Source organism: Pelobates fuscus, chromosome 12, assembly GCF_036172605.1.
Source record: "Pelobates fuscus isolate aPelFus1 chromosome 12, aPelFus1.pri, whole genome shotgun sequence".
In the NCBI taxonomy this organism is placed as follows: domain Eukaryota; kingdom Metazoa; phylum Chordata; class Amphibia; order Anura; family Pelobatidae; genus Pelobates; species Pelobates fuscus.
Genome location: NC_086328.1, coordinates 9,769,086 through 9,790,277, shown reverse-complemented (window position 1 = coordinate 9,790,277; position 21,192 = coordinate 9,769,086). Strand labels below are relative to the sequence as shown.

The window sequence follows — 21,192 nt, the reverse complement described above, 5'->3', positions numbered from 1 at the left end:
TGGGGACAACTGGTAGCATTAATTTGGGATTATTTGATTTAGACTGAAATGTAAACATCCTTCTCTACATCGTGTTTGGACCTTGGGCAGTGCAGACTCACAGGAAAACAGAACAGCCTGTTAATTTACTGTATCAAGGATTTTCCTAATCTGAACATCCAAACACGGAATCTTATATGTTGGGCTCACATTACAAAGAGTCATTCAAACCACGCAAAAGCTTCCTAGCCCAGGATTTAGGCATTCCCAATTTAGAGCCACTGGGAAATTGACAAAACTAACAAGTTTCAAGCCAAACTACAAGCAATTTTACTGAAAGTTAGCTACCTGTTTATATATTGATCTGAAACTCAGCCTTTTAGCAAAATAGAAAGAAATGCACAAGTATTGTAACAAAATAAACCCCATAAATGTATGCATGGACGACTAAGCTCCCAATCCATGGCTAGTAGTATAACATATTACCAGTTATTGCAGTAGTACATAGTGCCCTCTGCTGTTAAATGTGTAAATGCAGAAGGGTGCACTGTAAAAATTCCAGTTTAAGGGGTTAACACATTCTAGTCTAAACACTTGTGTGCCTCTGGCTGCATTCAACAAGAAACAAATATGGAAGATCAATTCTTCATACCGGACATTCATGGTAGTGTGTTAATATGTTGTTAAAACATACACACAAAGTAAAAAATACACACTTTTAAACCAACTTTGTGACTTTTTTTAATGTTGGGCGACAACTTTATACTCCTAAATATCACTAAACTGTGTACAATTAGGAACTCAACGTTATAGGAGAGCAAGACAGCAAAATTAAACAAAGCAGACTTAAAGGAATACAGATCTTGAATGTTAAGCCCGCTGTTTTAATCGTTGATCTTGTGTACCCAGAAGCAGAATTTTAATTTGAATGCAATAGCAGTAAAGTCACAATCACCCATCTATACTGACTAACGTTTTCAATTTCAAACGGATTCTCCCTGCAAACGGTTTTAGGTTTGTTTGCGTTTTTTTTGTTTTGTTTTTTGCTACTGAAAGAAATTTCCACTGAATCAGTTTTGTTTGATCCAGCAGCACAAACAGCTAAAACAAGCCCTCATACCTCACACAATTAAAGGACATTTATTTGTACTGTAATTAACCCTATGAGGCACCCAGCAACCTTGAAGAAGCCTTTGTTTATCTGTAAAATGTATTTTCCTCTTTTAATGGATTTATGCAAGAAACCCCCTTTTTTTGTTTTGTTAATATAATTTCTATTTTTTTATATTTTTTATTTTAATTCAATGATCTGAAAAGATGATAGTAGGGAGACTGCAAGGGATGAGGGAAGAGCTGGCATGAAGGATGTGAAAATTGGATCGAAGTGAAGACTTTTTCCCCACAGAAATGTACAAGATTTGATGCTGGTGCAATATTTCTTTGGCTAGGCTCGTGGACACTGCTAAAAAGGGAATAAAGGAGCCACTATAAGCCTAGACACAATTTTAAAAAAAAAGGAAAAAGAAAAAAAGTTTAAGATGCATCTATCGATCACCCATTTTACATCCTGCTTTAGAAGAAGCAGTTGCCAGCCAAAATCTACTAAATGCAAAGGGGAATGTGCTGCACAGCCTTCTGACAGCATTAAGGGTTATACATAGTTTAACATCTTCTTCGATGTTAAAATCATTGAGATTATTTTGTTGTGTAGCAAGTTACATGGAATGCTTAACCCCTTAAGTGCCACAAGAGGGCAGCAACGCTCAGTCACGGCCCTCTATGGCAAAGACCAGGGTTACAGCTACTCGAAGTCTTGAAACTTTGTTCTGCCTACACTAGTCTAAAAATTCAAGGAAAGAAACAAGCTGGAGAAGGAGGAGGGGAAAAAAAGAAAAAGTAAAGAAACAAGTTCACTCAAAAAAAGAGCAGAGGGTAAAAGGGAGATGTGAAGTGAGTTATTCCATGACGCCATCACAGCAGGTCTACACGGCGGTAATACAGGAGGTATGCTGTACGCTCCACAGTCTGTTTCACCACCTGGTACTGGTTGATCACTTTGACAGTCTGGTCGTCTATACGTAGCCATCCATTAAGACCGATCTGGAAGACGTCTGTAGTGTAATGACCACCAGTTGCGCTATTTCCATGGTGATAGACAACTGCATAATATCAAATAAAGCAGACATTAGCAACTATAATAAAGTATACTCAATACTGAAGAAAAAGTTAAAGGAACACAAACGTATTCCTGACCCTGTAGAGTTAAAACCACCATCTTGCCCCACTCCCCCATATAGTAAAATCCTACTTGTATTCAAGTCTGCAACTGCTGTCTCTGCCCAGATCTGCCTGCTTGGCTGACATCAGAAGTGATTCTCTAAGCCAATCACAATGCTTTCCCATAGGATTGGCTGAGACTGTCAAGGAGGCAGATCCGGGGCAGAGCCAGCACAAGCCAAACACAGCCCAGGCAAATCAGCATCTCTATGAGGAAAGTTCAATTTCTCCATGCAGAGGGCGAAGCCACTGAATGTCAGTCACTGTGCAGCAATGCCCCAGGAAGCACCTCTAACAGCCATCTGTGGAGTGGCCAGTGGAGGTATCCCTAGGCTGTAATGTAAACATTGCATTTTCTCTGAATAGACCGTGTTCACTGCAAAAAAGCCTGAAGGGACTGATTCTACTCACCAGAACAAATACAATGAGCTATAGTTCTAATGACTATTGTCCTTTTAATCAAATTTGACTCTTGATTTGCAGTGACCTCCATTTTTCTTCACATGTATATGATGTTTCATCAATGTTTTTGAGGAACAAACAAATTTGCTACAGGTGGGTCTATACAGAATAGGTATTCAGAAAAAATACAATACACCCATAGACCCCAGCTGTTGGGAGAACTACCATACCCATGAGGCTTTGCCAGTCATATCTCTAAGAAATAGCTGGAATTTTTGGTCGCCCATCTCGAGGGTAATTGCACTGTTTTTAGATGATTTTTCCCTGCAGAACTAGATCAAATTACTATGACGCTTATATTGTTTATTAGATGCAGCAGTCTCCCAACAGAACAAGCAGCTAACAGTTTACAAAAATTGTGTTTTTATAAATTTGCATTTTTCACCCATTATCTTCAGAGAAACAATTTGAACTTAAATCTGGTTTTCCCCTCATAACATGTATCTTCTAAATACAGGTATTATTGCAGCAGTAAAAACACATGCCAATAAACCTAAGAATGTCAGTGTCTAGAAAAGTGAGCAATACAAACCATTTTAAATTAAAATTAGGCAACAACAATTTCAAATGTGAGACTTCTAAAAGTGCAATATTTACCTGCAAAGAGCCTGTAGGTTCTTTGGCCTTTAAAAATCTTACTTCTCACCCCAGGAGAAAGCAGATCTAGAAATAAAATAAAACGGTTACAAAAGCTTTACAGCAATAGTTTTAGAAAGTGTGTGTGTAATTGGTCTACAGCACCCAAATTGTGCTCATGAAATTAGCTAGGTTACAATTTTCCTCAAATACATAATTAGCTCAGTCACTCAACTGAGATATAACATGCGCTAAAATGAAACTAGTATCAATAGAGCTTACATGTAACAGACAAACACATCGCTGCTAAAGAAAATTCATTGCAACCGATGGCCTTTTATCAGCTGATTATGATCCATCTCTTTCAACCAATAGAACGGCTGCTTTGCAATGTAGATATACATTTATTGTATTTTTCCAAAGCAGGGATAACAGACTTGCCAGCTATATGTAAATGGAGAGCTTCAAGTAGTGAGTTTGTATATTTTCAGTCTATGCCGCTACTAAAGCCGATCAACTTTAATGGCCGCACACGTCTATATAAAATATGTACATTAATACAGGAAATACAAGTATATATAAAAAATAAAAATCACACCCCAATTAAAAATTGATTGAATGCGTGCCTTATGTGTTACATAGTTAGTTGGTCTGACGTCATGGTTACATAAAGCACCACACACAACATTTATATAAAAACAGACATATTTAAATATTGCATTTCTTATCAGAGAAGTACATTCACACATCTACATATAAGCAAACATTGTGGTTGTTATGAGCCTTTTTAGAATATCAAGATTATGTGGGTTTTGAGCATCGTGACAGCTCATGGTTTACCAGCCACTGTCCCTAATTAATAGGAATAGAACACTGGATGTCACAGGCACACCCTACTTAAAGAGTGTGCGTGATGTAGTTGTGGTGGTGAAAGAGTTAAAGTTCACTATTTGTCTGCACTAGACCGTAAATAATGCTAAAATCCCACTTACCACCACCCACAAATATTACTATTTTTTTTTATAATATTTTTTATTGTTTTTTCTTTTTTTTAATTAGGGATACAAAGGAAAAATCAAATGAAATAAATTAACATCATATGAATAATCACAATGCAGATACAAAACATATCAAAACACAAAAAAGAGGGGGGAAAAAAAACTACTATTTTAACGCTGCCACCAAGACAATTTATAAATGGGGTGCCTTGGTCCCCCAGGTAACTTAGTAATAAAAACCCACCAAATACAACTTATTAACGCTATCTAAGCAACTGCAAAACACTAGTCTCTCCAGGCAACGTGATTCTTTACCAGACAAAGGCAGAACCTAATAAAGGAATATTTATTATGAGCAAAAAATAGTCATTGTGCATACAAAAATATAGATGACAATCAAATTAGTTACACCAACAACAGATAAAAACCAAAAGGGATAAAATAACAGAAGTCCTAATCACTTACTAAGGTTTTTAAAGTAAAACTTCTGCCCAGGGGGTCTCTGATAAGGTTGATGGTGACTCACTCAGAATTAGATTCTGGCCCCTAAGCAAGTCCAATACACACTTCATTATCATTAGATTTATACCCTGTGGATTCCCAAGCCCCACCCAGTGTTGGAGATAAGACCTATAGTAACTATAAGTGACCACCCCCTTGTGTTCCAGACCAACATCAATCCAAATGGAAATATTTGGTTCTCTCTCCTCTTATGTACTTCCCACAGAAATAATAATGGCATCTTTGAATGTAACATTTTTCCGCTCCCTAGATGTGTCACACTCCTTACTTGTGACCCAATATACCGGACACAATCCCTTCCCCTACGGTTAAGTTACACATATCATGTTTGGGCTTAAATAGAAGATTGTGCTTGTCCCATTCTAGATATAATAAAAATGAGGCTTAACTATTAATCTGTGGGTAAGTATTAATGTGTATTTTAGATAGAATAATGGAACACAAGGCTAATGGTCATTAACATATCAAAGCACCCCTTATCTAAGAGGGAATCTAGACATATGGAAAATTAGAGTGTTAGTTTATATTTAAATCAGACTTCCAAGCCACTTATGTGCGTGGAAGGAGGGGAAAGTTCTGTGGTCAGAGCACACAGGGGACAGATGCAGGGAGTTCTACCCTTGCAGGTACGGTCAGCAAGGGATAGCTTTTGTGTGTCCGGCCTCCATCAGTTTGTTATTGCTCTGTTTTCAGTGTTTATTTATTCGCTTCCTGTCTGGCTAAAACTGCGCACATCCGGTCTGAGACGGGGAGAAGGGTCCAAAAGCATTTGAATGGACATCACCAGGGATGTCGTGATGCTGTATTCCGTATAAGTGCATTCTTTATTTTATTAATGCTTAAAGGACCACTCTAGTGCCAGGAAAACATACTCGTTTTCCTGGCACTAGAGTGCCCTGAGGGTGCCCCCACCCTCAGGGACCCCCTCCCGCCCGGCTCTGGAAAGGGGTAAAAACTTACCTTTTTCCAGCGGTGGGCGGAGAGCTCTCCTCCTCCGATCCTCCTCTTCTCCTCCCCGTCGGCTGAATGCGCACGCGCGGCAAGAGCTGCGCGCGCATTCAGCCGGTCACATAGGAAAGCATTCTTAATGCTTTCCTATGGACGCTTGCGTGCTCTCACTGTGATTTTCACAGTGAGAATCACGCAAGCGCCTCTAGCGGCTGTCAATGAGACAGCCACTAGAGGAAATAGGGGAAGGCTTAACCCATTCACAAACATAGCAGTTTCTCTGAAACTGCTATGTTTATGAAAAAATGGGTTAACCCTAGAAGGACCTGGCACCCAGACCACTTCATTAAGCTGAAGAGGTCTGGGTGCCTAGAGTGGTCCTTTAATTTAAAAAAATTACATTTTTTTTTAACTACAAATAAATATTCACACAAAATGCATAACAAAGAGGCCCAGACTTCTGGAGAAAAAAAAAAAAAAATACTGGATGAGCAACCTGTCAGATGCATTTTATAAGCGGTATTTTAAAATAAAAATTTAAAAATTGTTTTTATTGTACACATTTCATTTTGGGACTTGCTTCTATTGGAACGATAATCCCACACAACCTGACTGGTTGTTTTTATCAGGAAAAACTTGTGAAACCCTGAGCAAAACATGCAGTGCTCTGGATATTAGAAAACAGACAGACCATACATTTACTCTTATAAGAAACACAAAGAAATGACGACCACCATACACGCCATGCTGGTTTGGTCTCTTACCTTTGCTAATTTCCAGGTCCACAGGATATTCAATGTTTTTGACAAGTTTCTGGCAGCCACCGGTCTTTTCAAACACAAAACGTTTGAGGTGTAATACTAGGACTGGTGGGAGTTCTTCCAAAGTAACTCTCCGGCTTATCTCCACCTGTAGGAACATTGCAGTGTTAAATAGTCACATTGGACAATATTCTGCAATTGCACATTTTACTCTAAAATCTTTTATCCATCTCAGCCATTCACCGTTTAAAGCACCTTTCTCCCCTTCTGGGGTGTTTGCAGACTTTGCAAAGATCCCCAATAGTGTATCGCTTGCAGTGTGGTGGCTGCTGGGTGCACGGAAAGGTGAGTTTTACTTACCTGAAGCCGTTTCTCGTGGCAATCAACAACTTTTTCTCGCACCTGCTGCTTCATCTTCCAGGAGCCGACGTCCTTGCAGTACAATTGCTCATACAGGAAAGTACAACGCTGATCTATACGGAGCCTCCATATACAGGTCAACCCCTCAGCTGTAACTAGTGCTGCTGGGGGCTTGACCGCTTTATCTCCACCTTTGTCAGTCGTCAGTTAGATTTTATCGTTATGAAATGCTTAAAATAAAATATTCCCATCAATTAATTGGTGCAGTCAGTCGAGTATGGGAATGTCCAACATATAACCTTCCAGCTGTGCCTTGGTACCATTGCAGTCATTTTACTAGTTTACTGCCTACCTAGCACCATCAGTATACCATGAGTAATGATACCGCATCTGGGCCACATACAGTTATTACGCAGACATCAAGGACAGCCGTCATCAATGTTTCACTTAGGATTTAGCTTTAAAAAAATACTCAAATCAAATGCTTTTTTCTGCAACTGAGCAGTTACAGAGTGACCCTTTAGAAACATTTAGTTAATGTAACACCTCATACATATTTCTTCTCTGATTAACTTGTACACAGCATTCATTTGCAATGTGCACCCATGAATGTTTAATGAAAGGTCTTAAACTAGCAATGACTTCTGTACTAGTGGGTGAATAAACCAGGCACTTCTATTTTCTATACCACCAGAATGTGTCACAAGATCATATATTTAAACTTAAATAATTATATTGAATTATATATGTATTCTGTATACACATGTATATATACACCCACACATACACACGTATTCACGATTAAAGGACAACTGTCCTCAAATTAAAAGTTTTAAACATTTACTACATATAATAAATCAGATTTATTTTTTTGGAAAAGATCACTTTATTTGGCTGATTATGGTATTAGTATAAATACATGTAGAAAGCCATCATAAACATACAATCCAAGCTGACGGTTGGTGGTTTACTTTCACATATATAAAACCATGTAAATATTAGATCTATTCCAGTGCCATGCTGTGCATTATGATATAACTTGCAGAGGTGATACTCCTTTTCAAACTTTGATTAAACGAAGTATTAACAAAAATAATTTCTCTCTTAAAGTTTATTACATTAAATGTAGTGCTTTGTTTTTTTTGTTTAAAAACAAAACATTTTTAATTTTTTTTTTAATTTATCTGTCTGAGCAGTCACGTTGGGTCAGACTCTACTGCTATCTGAATAACTGCTGTACAACCTAACTTGCCTGGTGCAGCAGTTTCACACCGAGCAATCACAGCAGCTGGCAAGTTAGGTTGAGCAGATAACATTGGAGTCTGACCCAACATTGCTGCTCAGCCAGATTAATATATACTTTATAACTATATTTATATAGCTTTACATGTGCAAGAAATTCCACAACAATCAGCTTGGATGGCAGGTTTATGATGGACTCCTAACATTATTATTTTTATCTTAATATATATAATGACAAACCTATCTTAGAAAATGTGTATCCAAACCGAGGACTGTGTATACTGTGAGGAAGTACAGAGTATTACATTCTTATTCTGAAAATATAGATATTGAAGATACAAGATAAGATTTACGTCTTGCAAGTGTCTACTAAAACTGGATGGATTTTTTCAAAGAATATATTGCGTGTGTTTCGGGAAAGTTTGGAGTCCCTAGAAGAACAAGTTTTGTTGCACAGTTTCCTCAGACCCCATATACTCAGTAGCAGTGGGCTGAGGAAGGCAGACACTAGAGCAAAGCCGCAGACGCTAGGAATTTGTAGGCCTGGGTCCAGAAACATGTAATAGATCCAAGTGGTTGCATGGATCCTGTTACAATAATAGGAGTTGATACGATGGGTCAGGATGTTCCACCACAAGTAGCACAGGGTAAAATCTGCTCTATTCTTTATTCTGTCGCCAGACCCGCACGGTTTTACTGGTTCAATGGACACCACAATCTTCGACTAATTAGTTAAAAGCAGGTGTGAAGCTCTTTATCCCAATTGCAGATGCATCCTATTTTTATTCACTAAAATGTGAATGGTTAGAACATTTTAAACAAAAGCATCAAATTGAAACATTTAAGTAAAATATGTTTCCAGCTCAGCTATTTTGTTTACAATTCACAGTTTAGTAGCTAGCCCTATGTGAAACATTGTAAAAACACTCTATGGGCCGCTATGCCAACACATATCCTGCAAGCACAACAGGCCAGCCAGTCACCCACTTACCCTATTCTGGGGGTGGTTTTCTATACACCTAGAATTATGGGAATCAATATATGGCCTTAGAGTTACACTGTATACGCGTGCTGCTTTTACCAACCACACAGATATCAAAGAATACTGACAGCCAGGAACATGTGATGTCATACACACTGCCAGTAAGGTCGTCTTCTTTCCTACACATAGGTCAGCAAGGTGTTCCCCATCACTCAGCAAACAGTACAAGCTTGGATGGGACAGAGGGAGCAGCAAAGCTATGTGAAAGTCTAACCACCGACTACCCATCAGATAATAAAACCCTGTACATGAAGGGGGTATCTAGGGAAAGAAATACAAAGTGGGTGTGGAAATAGTCAGTCTGCATTCAATCATTTCGTTTTTTGCATGTTTCCTATTCCATACCAATAATTTGGTCCTTGGCTTTGTACAGGATTGTGAACCCAGGTAATATATAACAAGTGTGTGCTGTCACTTTAATCATCTATTTCTTTAATACAACACTGCTAATGAACCCAAGCTTACCATGAAAGCCGTTTGTTTTTACAAGAAATATTCAGAATGTGTGAAAAATGTTCTCTTGCTGACATTCCAACTGCGTGAGTTTTTAACCCTTCTAACTATACTTTAGCAAGTGTTTACGGAGCAGAATTCTTGGAGTATGTATCACCTACATCTTAGAAAGCATTGTACCTTCTAACCATGCGCTGTCAACACTGAGCAGACAATGTACGAAAACCAACAGTTAAATCCTTAACCTGAGCTATATGGTTATTTGCAAGGTGTCTGACTTCCCTAGGAGCACAGCTTCCTACAATGCCCTCTGTTTGTAAAAATATCTGTCTGTGTGCCAATTATGCTGTACAACTATGTAATGTTTCTGGACAATATAGAGAGAATACCTGTAGCCAAGAATTCTCCCTCCTTCCTGGTTGCAAGAATGAAGCCATGATCTTTGACTTACAAAAGATAGTTGTTGTCTATATGGAGGGGCACCATTTACAGTAGCACGCAGAGAAACTGAAGGACAGAATGGAATCCGGGGTAAAACCAGTACTCTGTTACTGGAACAAGAGGGAGGTAAATGCAATGCATGAGAAAGCTGGCATGTGTCTACACAGTGTTGGAAGGGCTATATATGAGCTGCCTTCCATTGCATGCAAGAAACAACTAGGCGTCTCTTGTCCTGCTGCAATGTGGCAAAAAAAGCTAAGTTGCAGCTAGCAGAATATAGAACTAATTAAGTTTTAAGATACAGAAGACAGTTACTACCACATTGCGTACTTTTAAAACCGTTTACTCAAAGGATATGGGGGTGAGGGGGGGTGGACCAAAATTTGGTAAATGTCCTGTTTTTCAAGCTTTTATTCCAAGAACTGAATGTTCCGAAAATCTTAACATGTACTGGTAAGGTTCAAGTGGTTCCCGAGCTGAAAATATATTGGCTGTCTATCACTCGCAATCAAGTAAAATTCTTGTTGTGAAGGTAATTAATTGTGGTCTTTTCACACATCTTTCTTACAGCAGCAATTCCAGTCACCCCAACATGTGGCATTAGCTCATTGACCTATTCTTCACACTGTGCAGATCACCTTCACTAAATTCTTCACAATGTCAAAGGAAAGTCAGTGATACTACAATAAAAAAAACTGCTTGCTTGGGGCCAAACTAGTATACGGTGTCTATCTTAATATTAAGTCAAGACCACAAAATCAAATAAAGCCATGATCATTTTGTTCTGCTAGACCAGCTATTTTAGTTTAGCACTGACATTCAGCATTTCCACGCTCTGCACGGAGACGCTGAACATTTCCCATAGAGATGCATTACGGGCTACTTCTGCCTCCACCCCTGACCAACCTCCTTGGTGGAGAGCAGAGTTGATGATCTCATCCAATCCAATGCTTTCGTATTGGAAAGCATTTTGAATGGCTCTGATCATCAATTTGAGAATGTCAGCCAATAAAGTGGATCAGGAATAACAAGTTTTTCAGAGAAGAAAAGTCTATCAAGTGTTCTGTTAAATAAAGATTTCTAAATGGGTGACTCCGTAACTAATCAGTTAAAGAAATGATTGAGTATTTAAAAGACAAAAAAAATGCACATTCCCTTCTTTGAAAAGACATCCATAATAAACAAACATGGGCCTGTCACAATTCATAACGTCAAAGGCGCAGAGTTATAAACCTAAGGCATAACGCGATTGGGGAGAACAAACAAGCTACAGCACACTGCAGGCAGGATGCTCAACTCTCCACTGTGATAACAGACATGCACAGAGCATTCAGTTATACAGTATACTAAATCTCAACATTGTGGCCGATGTACTTTTTATAATATACATGGAGCAGACTTTGTCACCCACACCAAGATCTCTTTAAAAGTTTATTTAGAAAAAAAAAAAAAAATGCAACAGAAATCTCAATAATTAATTATCTAAGCCAGGGATAGGCAACTTTAGCAACTGCATCACCTTGATGCTCTTATAGCCAGAATGTCAATACATCCAGGGAGATCTGGAGTGCCAAATGTAACCAAACCCTGCAATTAAAACTCATAGAAAATAAGGCCTGTACCATACACCATAAACAGCCTGGTACAGGATCTGGTAGGTGCCCGAATTTAATGTCGGCAAAGAATGCCCTTTTCTTAAACCCTTCTCATATATGTTTGGATATGATCAGCAAAAGGATACTGAACTGAAAAATTAAAATTGTTGAGATCGTGAATTTTACGAAAGCTAATAATTAAGAAAAACCTTATGACACTAACCAAAAAAGTGAACCTTTATTTTTCCTGGCTGGTGACCTTTGGTGATATTTTTCTGGCCACAAAAGTATCTGGCTATATCTTGGAATACTGAAAAGTTTGTAACTGAACAAAAGGTCTGTACGCAAAAAATGTTTCATAAAATCACTGCTTTGGATGGCAAAGACATTAACCAATAATTCACTTTGAAAGTGACCACTTGTCTAAATGTCATAAAATAAAATCCTGTGAGGCTTCTTTCTTTTTGAAGGCCGTGTCTCAAGCTAATTATCATGCAAGCATTTTATTTCCAGCCCAGACATAAAAATATAAACCAGACAGCGACACCGGTACATAAACTGCACACCCATTTCTTATAAACCCTTAATTGAACAGTGGTCTTTCTGTGAATACCCAAAATGACAGCTTAGCAACCCAACCTTACATGCAAAAATCACAAGCAACTTAGACTGAATGTCACTCCCACGTAGCAGGCTGTGTAAACAGCAGGGGGGGGACTATCGCAGGTTTAAGTTTAATAGAGAGAAGGCCATAGGGGTTACACAGCAAAAAGAAAACTAAAACAAAAAAACATTAACACCATCAAAAATAAAGAGTGTTAGAAATTATCTCAGAGCACTGGACCAGTTAAGGGTTTTATGGTTATATATATTTTTTTTTATTCCTGAATATTTGGAGCAATATTACTCTAATACGTACGACGACTACTCAATAATAAAAAGTTTATATGCCACGGAACTTTAGCTTAAAGAAGCAGTTTGTGTATATATCATGCCGCTGAAGTCTTACTGCTCAATTCTCTGCCATAGAGGAGTAAAATTACTTCTCCGCAGCCTAAGCCACACCTCCCCTGACTGACTGATAAAGCCTACATGAAAACAAAATAGAAAATGAAACTATCTGATGCAACTTAATTAAAAGTTTCTCATCTCTTGCTTTTTAAATTGAACTTTAATTACATACAGGAGGCTCTTGCAGGGTCTAATAAGATATTAACAGAGCAGTAGAAAATTTAAAATTAAACAGAATTTGTTTTAAAGGAAGTATACACATTAGCAGACTCTTTACAGGACGTTTGTAGGAAGACTGTGCAAGTCACATGCAAGGAGGTGTGGCTAGGGCTGCATAAACAAAGTGAATTAACTAATAAATGGCAGAAAATTGAAAAGTGAGACTGCAGGGACATGATATATACACCAAAACTGCTTAAACTAAAGTTGTTTCATAACTAGTTTCCTTTTAAATAAAATGTATTTATACATAGTACAAGCAGAAATATTAGCACACGTATACATGTGTAGGAAAAAAAATAAGATAAAACACTATGGTACAAGAGCAACTTTAAATAGGCAGGTCTCATCACTGTAGGAATCGCTATAGATATCGTCTCACAACGATCGAGACAATGCTTTTCCCCCACAGCTGTCGCAATTGACTGAAAAACGTGTCTATATATTTCGCAATGTATAGGACTGCGGAATTTATTGGGGCTTTGTAAATAAAGAAGTCACTACAATTTCATTAAAATAAATTGAAAAGCAAACCACAGCTGAGATAATGGGTCGGTGTCAGATTTCCCCCATTACTCCAAGGTAACAAGTTGCCTTATTACTAAGAAAGGACTGCAGTGTCTCAAGTAGATATTTTCTAAATACAGAAGAATATGGAATGCAAACCCTACATCATTTTCATTATTAATCGCCAGGCATACACAAGTACTTCATTTTAAACTAAGCCAAGATCCAATACATCTAAATGACAACTCAGGAAAGCCACAAGGATAGGCAATACATTAGAGCTCAGCATCTGGCAAGGAAAATGTTAAAACCTGGATAGATAGCATTTACGTCTATGTTTATCCAATGTAAAACCTCAAACATTTTCCCCAACTAAATTGTGCTGCCCCCTGCTGGAGTCCTTCCATATACTATAATCATTGTGCCACAATCTTTGTTTATATGTTCTTGGGTGTATTTTGTTTTATTACTTCGTTAACATTATCTGTACCCATAAGTCCTACATAACCAAGGAATCTAAAATCTTTTGGTCTGCCTTTGACGTGTGTTTGCCCACCATGTCACTAGCAGCTCACACAGTCCCAATTTACGTTACTCCAGGGGACTAGTCAGTCTATTTTACTAGTACAGCTGCAGAGTGTTTGCTACCCTGCAAGCTGACATTTTGTATCAGCTGGGTAGTCTATCTGCTCAACTTTCAATCAATTACTGCCTCCAGCTATGGCAATGGAAAACGAATTGCATTTTTGTTTTAAAACCCACAAATGCCATGCCCGCATGCCATACAGCCTTTCCTTTCATACTACTGTAAGTACACTGTTTGCTTCTATTCCCTTCTACATCCTGCATGTCTACTGTCCGACCACATATAACCGGGTCCCCCGGAGCTGAACCGGTCAGCACAGACCTGCCACCTTGGCTGCCGATGGCTCCTTCAAAGAATGATCTATTTGAACAGTTTGAGAAGAAAGAAACACACCTCTTGTTTGGTTTTGGTGGTGTAACCCTGGACAGATTCTCTCGCCACCAGGCTTTCCAATGCTTCTTGGACCGTGCGAATCTTTTCAGACTGAATATCCAGTTGGAGAGTGAAAAATGGCTGCAGGGTAGCAGATTCCTTTGAGCTTTGCTGATACACAACGGACCTGCAAGGTAGACAGAAGGAAAGGGTTAAAAAATACTCAAGTCCATTAACTAAACAACACTTATTTATGTACATTTCCAGGACACAACAACTGGATGTAAACTGTATCAATGTCAAAGGGGGCACTTGGATGCTGTATAAACAATCTACACGGTCCATTTTCATATTCTTTAAGGACTGTTACATATATGCCAATAAAAAAAATCTGTGCCCAGAGAGGATTTAGTGACAGGAAGAGATGAAATCCCATAAATTGCACCAGATAACCAACAGGATTCCTTGGTGTCAAACATTTGGCTCTTCATTAAGCTCCCACATACGTGGAAATATGTTCTGTGGTTTATTCGATATAACTGACCAACATCCCTGCTTTCCAGACCCAGTGATTCATCCAGGAAGGTGTTTTTTTTTAAATTAGAATTTCCATCTCCGAGAAGCTCTTAAAGGGACAACCTGACAAAACGGAAGACAAAAGTTTCTTCTAGAAACAGAAACTCATGGAGGCAGCAAACAGCTTCCTATTGAATCCAAACTGATACACAACAGATCAGCTGTGTACCGCAGAGTCCAGAGACAGGCACAAATAATTCTCAATGTTTCTGTCTGAAAACAGGGTCAGACTCACTTCTAAACACAGATCATTCCAAAAAAAATGTGCTCAGATGCATGCATTTTTAATTAGTATTCTTTATGTCAGAAATGATACAGTAACTGTTCCACAGCTGACAGGATTATACTACCAGAAATATTAACCTCTTAATAGGAGATTGGTTATTGACCATCAATGTTAAAGGGCCTTTGTGTAATGCTTATAAAGTAAGATGACATGAGCTATTATTTAAAGAAACACTATAGTGCCAGGAATATAGGGCTATTAGGTCCCCCCTCCCGCTGGACTGAAGGGGTTAAAACCCCTTCAGCCACTTACCTTAATCCAGTGCTGGGCTCCCTCGACGCTGGTGACCTTTCCTCCCCCTGCCGATGTCAGCTCCTCGAGTAGAGCTGAATGCGCATGCATGGCCAGAGACGTGCCCGCATTCAAACCACCCACAGGAAAGAATTATTAAATGCTTTCCTATGGGGATCGGAACGTGATCGTTGGTTCAATGCGATTCTCTCACAGGGAGACAGCCACTAGAGGCTGGATAAACCCTGCAATGTAAACTGCTATATTTTCAGCTGCAGGGTTAAAAACAAGGGGGACCTGGCACTCAGACCAGTGATCCTTTAATCTGAACATTCCTATTTATTTCCCCAGAGAAACGTATCCACTGGGTGCTTATAGGGTACACATTGCTGTCCTTGACATGCGATACTGAAATCAATAACATTAAAGCAGCTTTGTCAAAACTTCCCAATCCAAAATGAGTACTTCATAAATATAAAAGTAGAAACTACTTTGTCTCAGTTTTTCCTCCACTTGACAAAATGTGGATTAATTTTGTCAAGCTTGTCATGTGTAGTGGTGAGAGGATTTTTTTTTTCCCATGGACAGTCTTGCGGGATACTCCATAGACTGTACTCTCGCACCGATGTGGGCTCCTGGCAGATGGCACGGTTGGGGGTCTTTGCAAATTGTTTAAATACCCCAGACAGTGAAAGCTACGCTTTTAAAGGAACACTATAGGCACCCAGACCACTTGATCTCATTTTAATGGTCTGGGTGCAAGGTGTGTCACCTTAAACCTGCAATGGTAATGATTGCAGTTTCTGATAAACTGCAATAATTACATTGCAGGGCTAAGACTGCCTCTAGCAACTAGAGGCACTTCCTGATTGCTAGGCTACTTTTGGTCTCCTGATGCTGGATGTCCTCAACTTTGTATTCCTAGCAGTTTAGTCTCCTGTTACGGTTTTGACAGAAGCAGAAAAAAGCACCTAAAATACAGAATGGAAGTGGATCTGGCTTCATATGGGGAGCACTAGCCATTACAGATAAAAAGAAAAAACAAAAAGTGATGTTGAAAGTGCCATTTGCTATAAGCAGTTTGGGTAAATGTCTTTGTTAGATAAAGAACTGGTCAAACCTGCCAGCATGAAAACCAACCTTCCATGGAGAGACAGTGCCGGTCAATGGCTTTTGGCATTGCTGGAAGAGTGTGAGTATTAATGGCTGTGAGAGTGAGCCACATGGCACTGGCCATTTGCAGTTGTGGTGTTGGGAAAGGGTTTTCAATTAAAGCAAACACCCCACCCACTTACTCAGACTACACGTTACAAAGGTTTTTGTGGGCTCCTCTGCCGCATGGGAAAATGCAGAACTCAAAACAAACCGTGCTTTAACGAGTACATTTTAACCAACAGACATATTTAACAAAACGACAACATGTACATTTCTATGCAATATCATGCAAAGAAAATACTACATCTGCACCTTTATATGAAGACAGTGCTGGCAAAATTGACGGTCACGCTTTGGACTACATACGCTATGATCCTTAGCCAGTGAGCAGGTGTTTGTAATATCATGATGCTTAGCCAGTCAATCTTTATAAGAAGCTGGTATTTAGGTTTCAGCAGTGATAATTATCTGGAGATGTAAAGCTTAGTTTAACCCCTTAAGGACCAAACTTTTGGAATAAAAGGGAATCATGACGTGTCACACATGTCATGTGTCCTTAAGGGGTTAAAGGGGCATTTTAGCATCGTGCCTATTGCATTGGTTATTGGGCTAGTATTCTCTAAACAGACCACTGTACATTTGCATGCTGCAGTACTGCAAGTGATCAGTTACAGGGCAGTGCTGACAAAGGCACATATACTCTCGCTTTCTACACAAGCCATTACTGGGATACTTGGGAAGACATTTATAGAAAGCGGATACAGACAGATTGGAAGGAAGGTGACATGAAATAAAAAGGAGAGAGACTTGGAGACAAGATGTGATGGGAAGCATGGGATAGAGAAACGAAGCACAGCCTGATATTTAATGAAAAGGATGGAATCAAAAAGGAGATCATTTGAGGTTATGATGAACAACCCCTATAACATGCATTGAGCAGGGCCCTCAACCCCTCTGTCCCTGTGCGTCCATTTGTCTGGTTACAATTATGTGTCTGTTAGTCCACCCAGTGTACAGCGCTACATAAATAATAAAATAATAAACAAAGAAGTGACAGAAATGGAAATAGGGAATGGGATACGAATTATACAGCTACTAGGTTGTGTAAAACCCTAGGAAGAGACAGTTCCACATAATCATATCAAAAGTCATTTCCATGCAATTGTGATTTCAGATAAAATACAGATATCCTGGAGACAGAATGAAGTGGGTTCCAATAGTACGAGTAGATGACAATACTTGTACCTCATGTGTCCTCCAAAGATATCAGTGATCAATGTCTGAACAAAGTCGGCCTGCCGTGTCACGGAAGATTTGTTGCGAGGTCCGACCTTCTCCCATTCCTCATCACTGCCCTCTCCCTGTTCGTCAAGCTGTGGTACTTCCTTCTCCTCGTTGGCAGGTGGTGTATCAGGCCCATTAGAGATTGGGATTTCTGTAAGAAAAAACAGTATGAATGTTTTGCATAGTGTTGCTTTAAGTTCCAATTTGACTTTGAATAGACCTGTTTGAATGCATTATCGCACACTCTGCCTGCTCACTGCTGTCCATCCTGTGCTAGTCAAATAAGAAGAAAGGCAGAGATTAAAGTTTCTATAAAACGAATTCTCTCCAATGCTTCTAACTGAGAAGTGCTGCATTGTGGGTACAATTCCCATGGCCTATCAAAATGCTGGCCTACAAACAATCTCTTAGCATGTACATTTCCTGAAAGTTTACCAGCAGGATACATACATAAAGAATAAATGTCACCTTTATCCGTACCTTTCTTAATCACAGTAATTGTGCATATTGCAATTCCTTTAAACCTAATCTAAGGACTCTGTGAGAACATCCAGCCCTTCCTTAGCCTAGAATTTAAGCTGTCTTATAATAAAGACAGCTCATTTCCCAGTAATTCAGGTGACTGACAGTGTTCCAGTGAAAGACACTCATCCATTTCTAGATCGGTTTAATCCCTTAACAATTTATTGTTCTTTTATTTGAACAATCTATGTACTATACCAGCAATGATGGATTCTTTGTTAGACTTTAAGAAACTTTAATTGGTTAAAAAACAAAACAAAGATTCTGGGAAGTACTGATAGTTAATCAATAATTAACCCATAATTTCCCAATTGTACAGTGCTGCAGAATCTGTTGGCGCTTTATAAATACCAGTTTTAAATAAATAAAAATGACCCCATGTCAAAGTACTGCATAAGCATTAATAAATCAAACCCTATTCAGCACTTTGATAGAAGCACTTGAGTAACGAGGATTTCAGCAATACTGCGCAGCTTTGCTGAGACGGGTGTGTGGGCAGTGTCCATCAGGAAGTCTAGAGAACTACAGAGAAGGATAAGCATCAGGATTACTACTTGGCTCTATAAATGGTTGGAAGTCGGAACGAGGAGCAGACCAGAATCCCAAAATGACAGGGTTTACCGGAAACTGCTGAAATAGAGCCCAGCACAAAAAGAAAAGACAAAACAGGCAGATCACACAAACACACAACAAAGAGAACACTGCTCAAGAGGGGGCTTGGGACTAATGAGACTAGACACCCACCCATATTCTATTATAAACAGTGTGAGCCTAGTGCAAGCTATGCAAAAGCAGATATCATTTCAAGTACATTGGAAAGGAAGCATTGTGTGCATGGCATTTTATTCCCTTACACACAGAATGTGAACAGCAGAACTGGCAAGATCTCACTGTCTTGCAGATGCCAACGCAGAAGATCTAAGCTGCATCACTTAAATTAGTACGGTTTAACCCCTTAAAACTCATTTTATTCTGTCAATTCTTCATGGATCCTATTTTAATGTGAAAAGTTCCAATCGATGATCACATGTTAAACAGGATATTTCCTGTCAGCGGTAAGTGTAACTTATCATTAAGAGGTCATCGCAGGTCATGGGCTGACAACAGAACTGATGAGCTAAAAATCATGATGTGGAAAAGAAATGTCAAGTTATCTGAATATGGTGATTTTTTGCCAATTAAAGTGTGTAAAAGGGTTTTTTTTTTTTTTTTTAAATAATCACAATAGAGTGGGTTACTCTATATTTTAAGAAAGTTAAGTTATGAGTGATTTCTTTATATTAGAAACCTGCTTCTGCCACGATATTTAATACATTTTTGGCGCCCTCTAGTGGTTAGTTCTGTGAATCACTGCAAGAAGTAACTGATCAGTATGAAATTGAACAAGGGCATTAAAACTAGTAATTATGTGCTAAGCGAGATCCGCCAAATGGTGGTTTTCAATCAAGATTGATTAATACACTCTTGTTAACAAGGCACAGTCTGTTTCTAATGGAGTCCAGCGCAAACGATGACTAGAACAGGACAATAATGCTGCCACAAGGAACGGGTTTAAAGACCATCTATAAACCTACTGTCATTCTGCGGGGAAAGAAGTTTTTTCAGTGACAACATTTCCTCGTGTAGTCCGTTCAATACAAATCCAAGGTATTCCTCTGCATCTTCCTGGCGACCCTGCAAGTAAAACCAGCAAAATAGATTACATATAATATAAACACAATCAAAAAGTGTGCAATATTCTCTCAAAGGATAGAATGGAAACACAAAATAGATTTATCTTGTTCATTAAAAAAAACAAAAAACTTCATTATAAAGAATTGCTGTACTTCGCAATAAATTTATCTGGCTCCTTAATCACTATAATGGGCAGTAATGTATATGATGGGCAGTGCGCCTTTAGTTATGGCACCGCCCCCAAGGATTTCTACAAAACTATTTTGGACAAGACCCGTACTCTCAGCCTATCAGTGCTGCCAGAAATTGCACTTGGTTATGGGAAATTTCCGCATTATCAGTACAGCAGTAACAATGTGCTAAAAGACATCAATACCTGGTGAGGCGCCAGCACACCCCTTGGATGGTGTAACTCACACGAAGACCATGCCTAATGGGAGTTAAAGTGACAAAATACTTTCTATAACAGCCTTACCTTTTCAGAAAGACTTGATTTGGAAACCGTCAATAAGCGGTAGATGTAAGTGGGTTCAAAGGCAGGCCCCGGGCGGATATCCCTGACGACCTTCTCCCCAGGAGCTGCAATGAAAAATAAAAACTTAGAACCAGATGTCAACCGGTAAGGAAACCTGAACTCACAAACGGTGTGCTTTGTCACAGTTACTGCATCAGCCTGCATTCTACTCTCACCTCCCTTTAACATCCCTGCTAGATCAAGGAATTATCTACTGTCTATAACCTAAACACACGATAGAAAGAGTTACTACATTAATGCATAACACGGCCCCACCACTACTTCCACCTACGGGCTACAGTCTGCACAAGTCTTTCCACTAGGAAAGTGTACGAACATTGATGCACTAAAGTAGAGGGTTTTGGTAGGAATGACTATTTTTACTATAGCACAAGGCCGTGGTTTTGGTTTCTGAACCGTCTCTATTGGTGTAACCCTATCCCCTAGTCTCATACCGTACCTTACATGAGTGGTGGGAAACCCAGATACCAAGAAGGTTTCTAAATATTTCCTCAGGAACAGAAATCTAGTTAATAACTGCAAAGCCAAGATTAACTATTATCACCACATACTACACTTCCAGCAACTCTACCTGTCAA

General features: G+C 39.0%; 1 protein-coding gene across 2 annotated transcripts in view; it reads right to left on the bottom strand.

The window, feature by feature from the left end:
• Positions 1-695: 695 nt before the first annotated feature.
• USP10 (ubiquitin specific peptidase 10) overlaps positions 696-21,192 on the bottom strand; it is a 46,978-nt gene continuing 26,481 nt past the window's right edge. For both annotated transcript variants that reach the window (XM_063438770.1, XM_063438771.1), the window contains 7 exons: positions 20,555-20,658; positions 19,980-20,079; positions 17,845-18,034; positions 14,373-14,538; positions 6,527-6,671; positions 3,316-3,381; positions 696-2,138 (listed from right to left, as the gene is read on the bottom strand). In XM_063438770.1, coding sequence (XP_063294840.1) covers positions 1,951-2,138; positions 3,316-3,381; positions 6,527-6,671; positions 14,373-14,538; positions 17,845-18,034; positions 19,980-20,079; positions 20,555-20,658 — 959 coding nt within the window. In that variant the 3' untranslated portion in view covers positions 696-1,950. The remainder of the gene's footprint in view (positions 2,139-3,315; positions 3,382-6,526; positions 6,672-14,372; positions 14,539-17,844; positions 18,035-19,979; positions 20,080-20,554; positions 20,659-21,192) is intronic.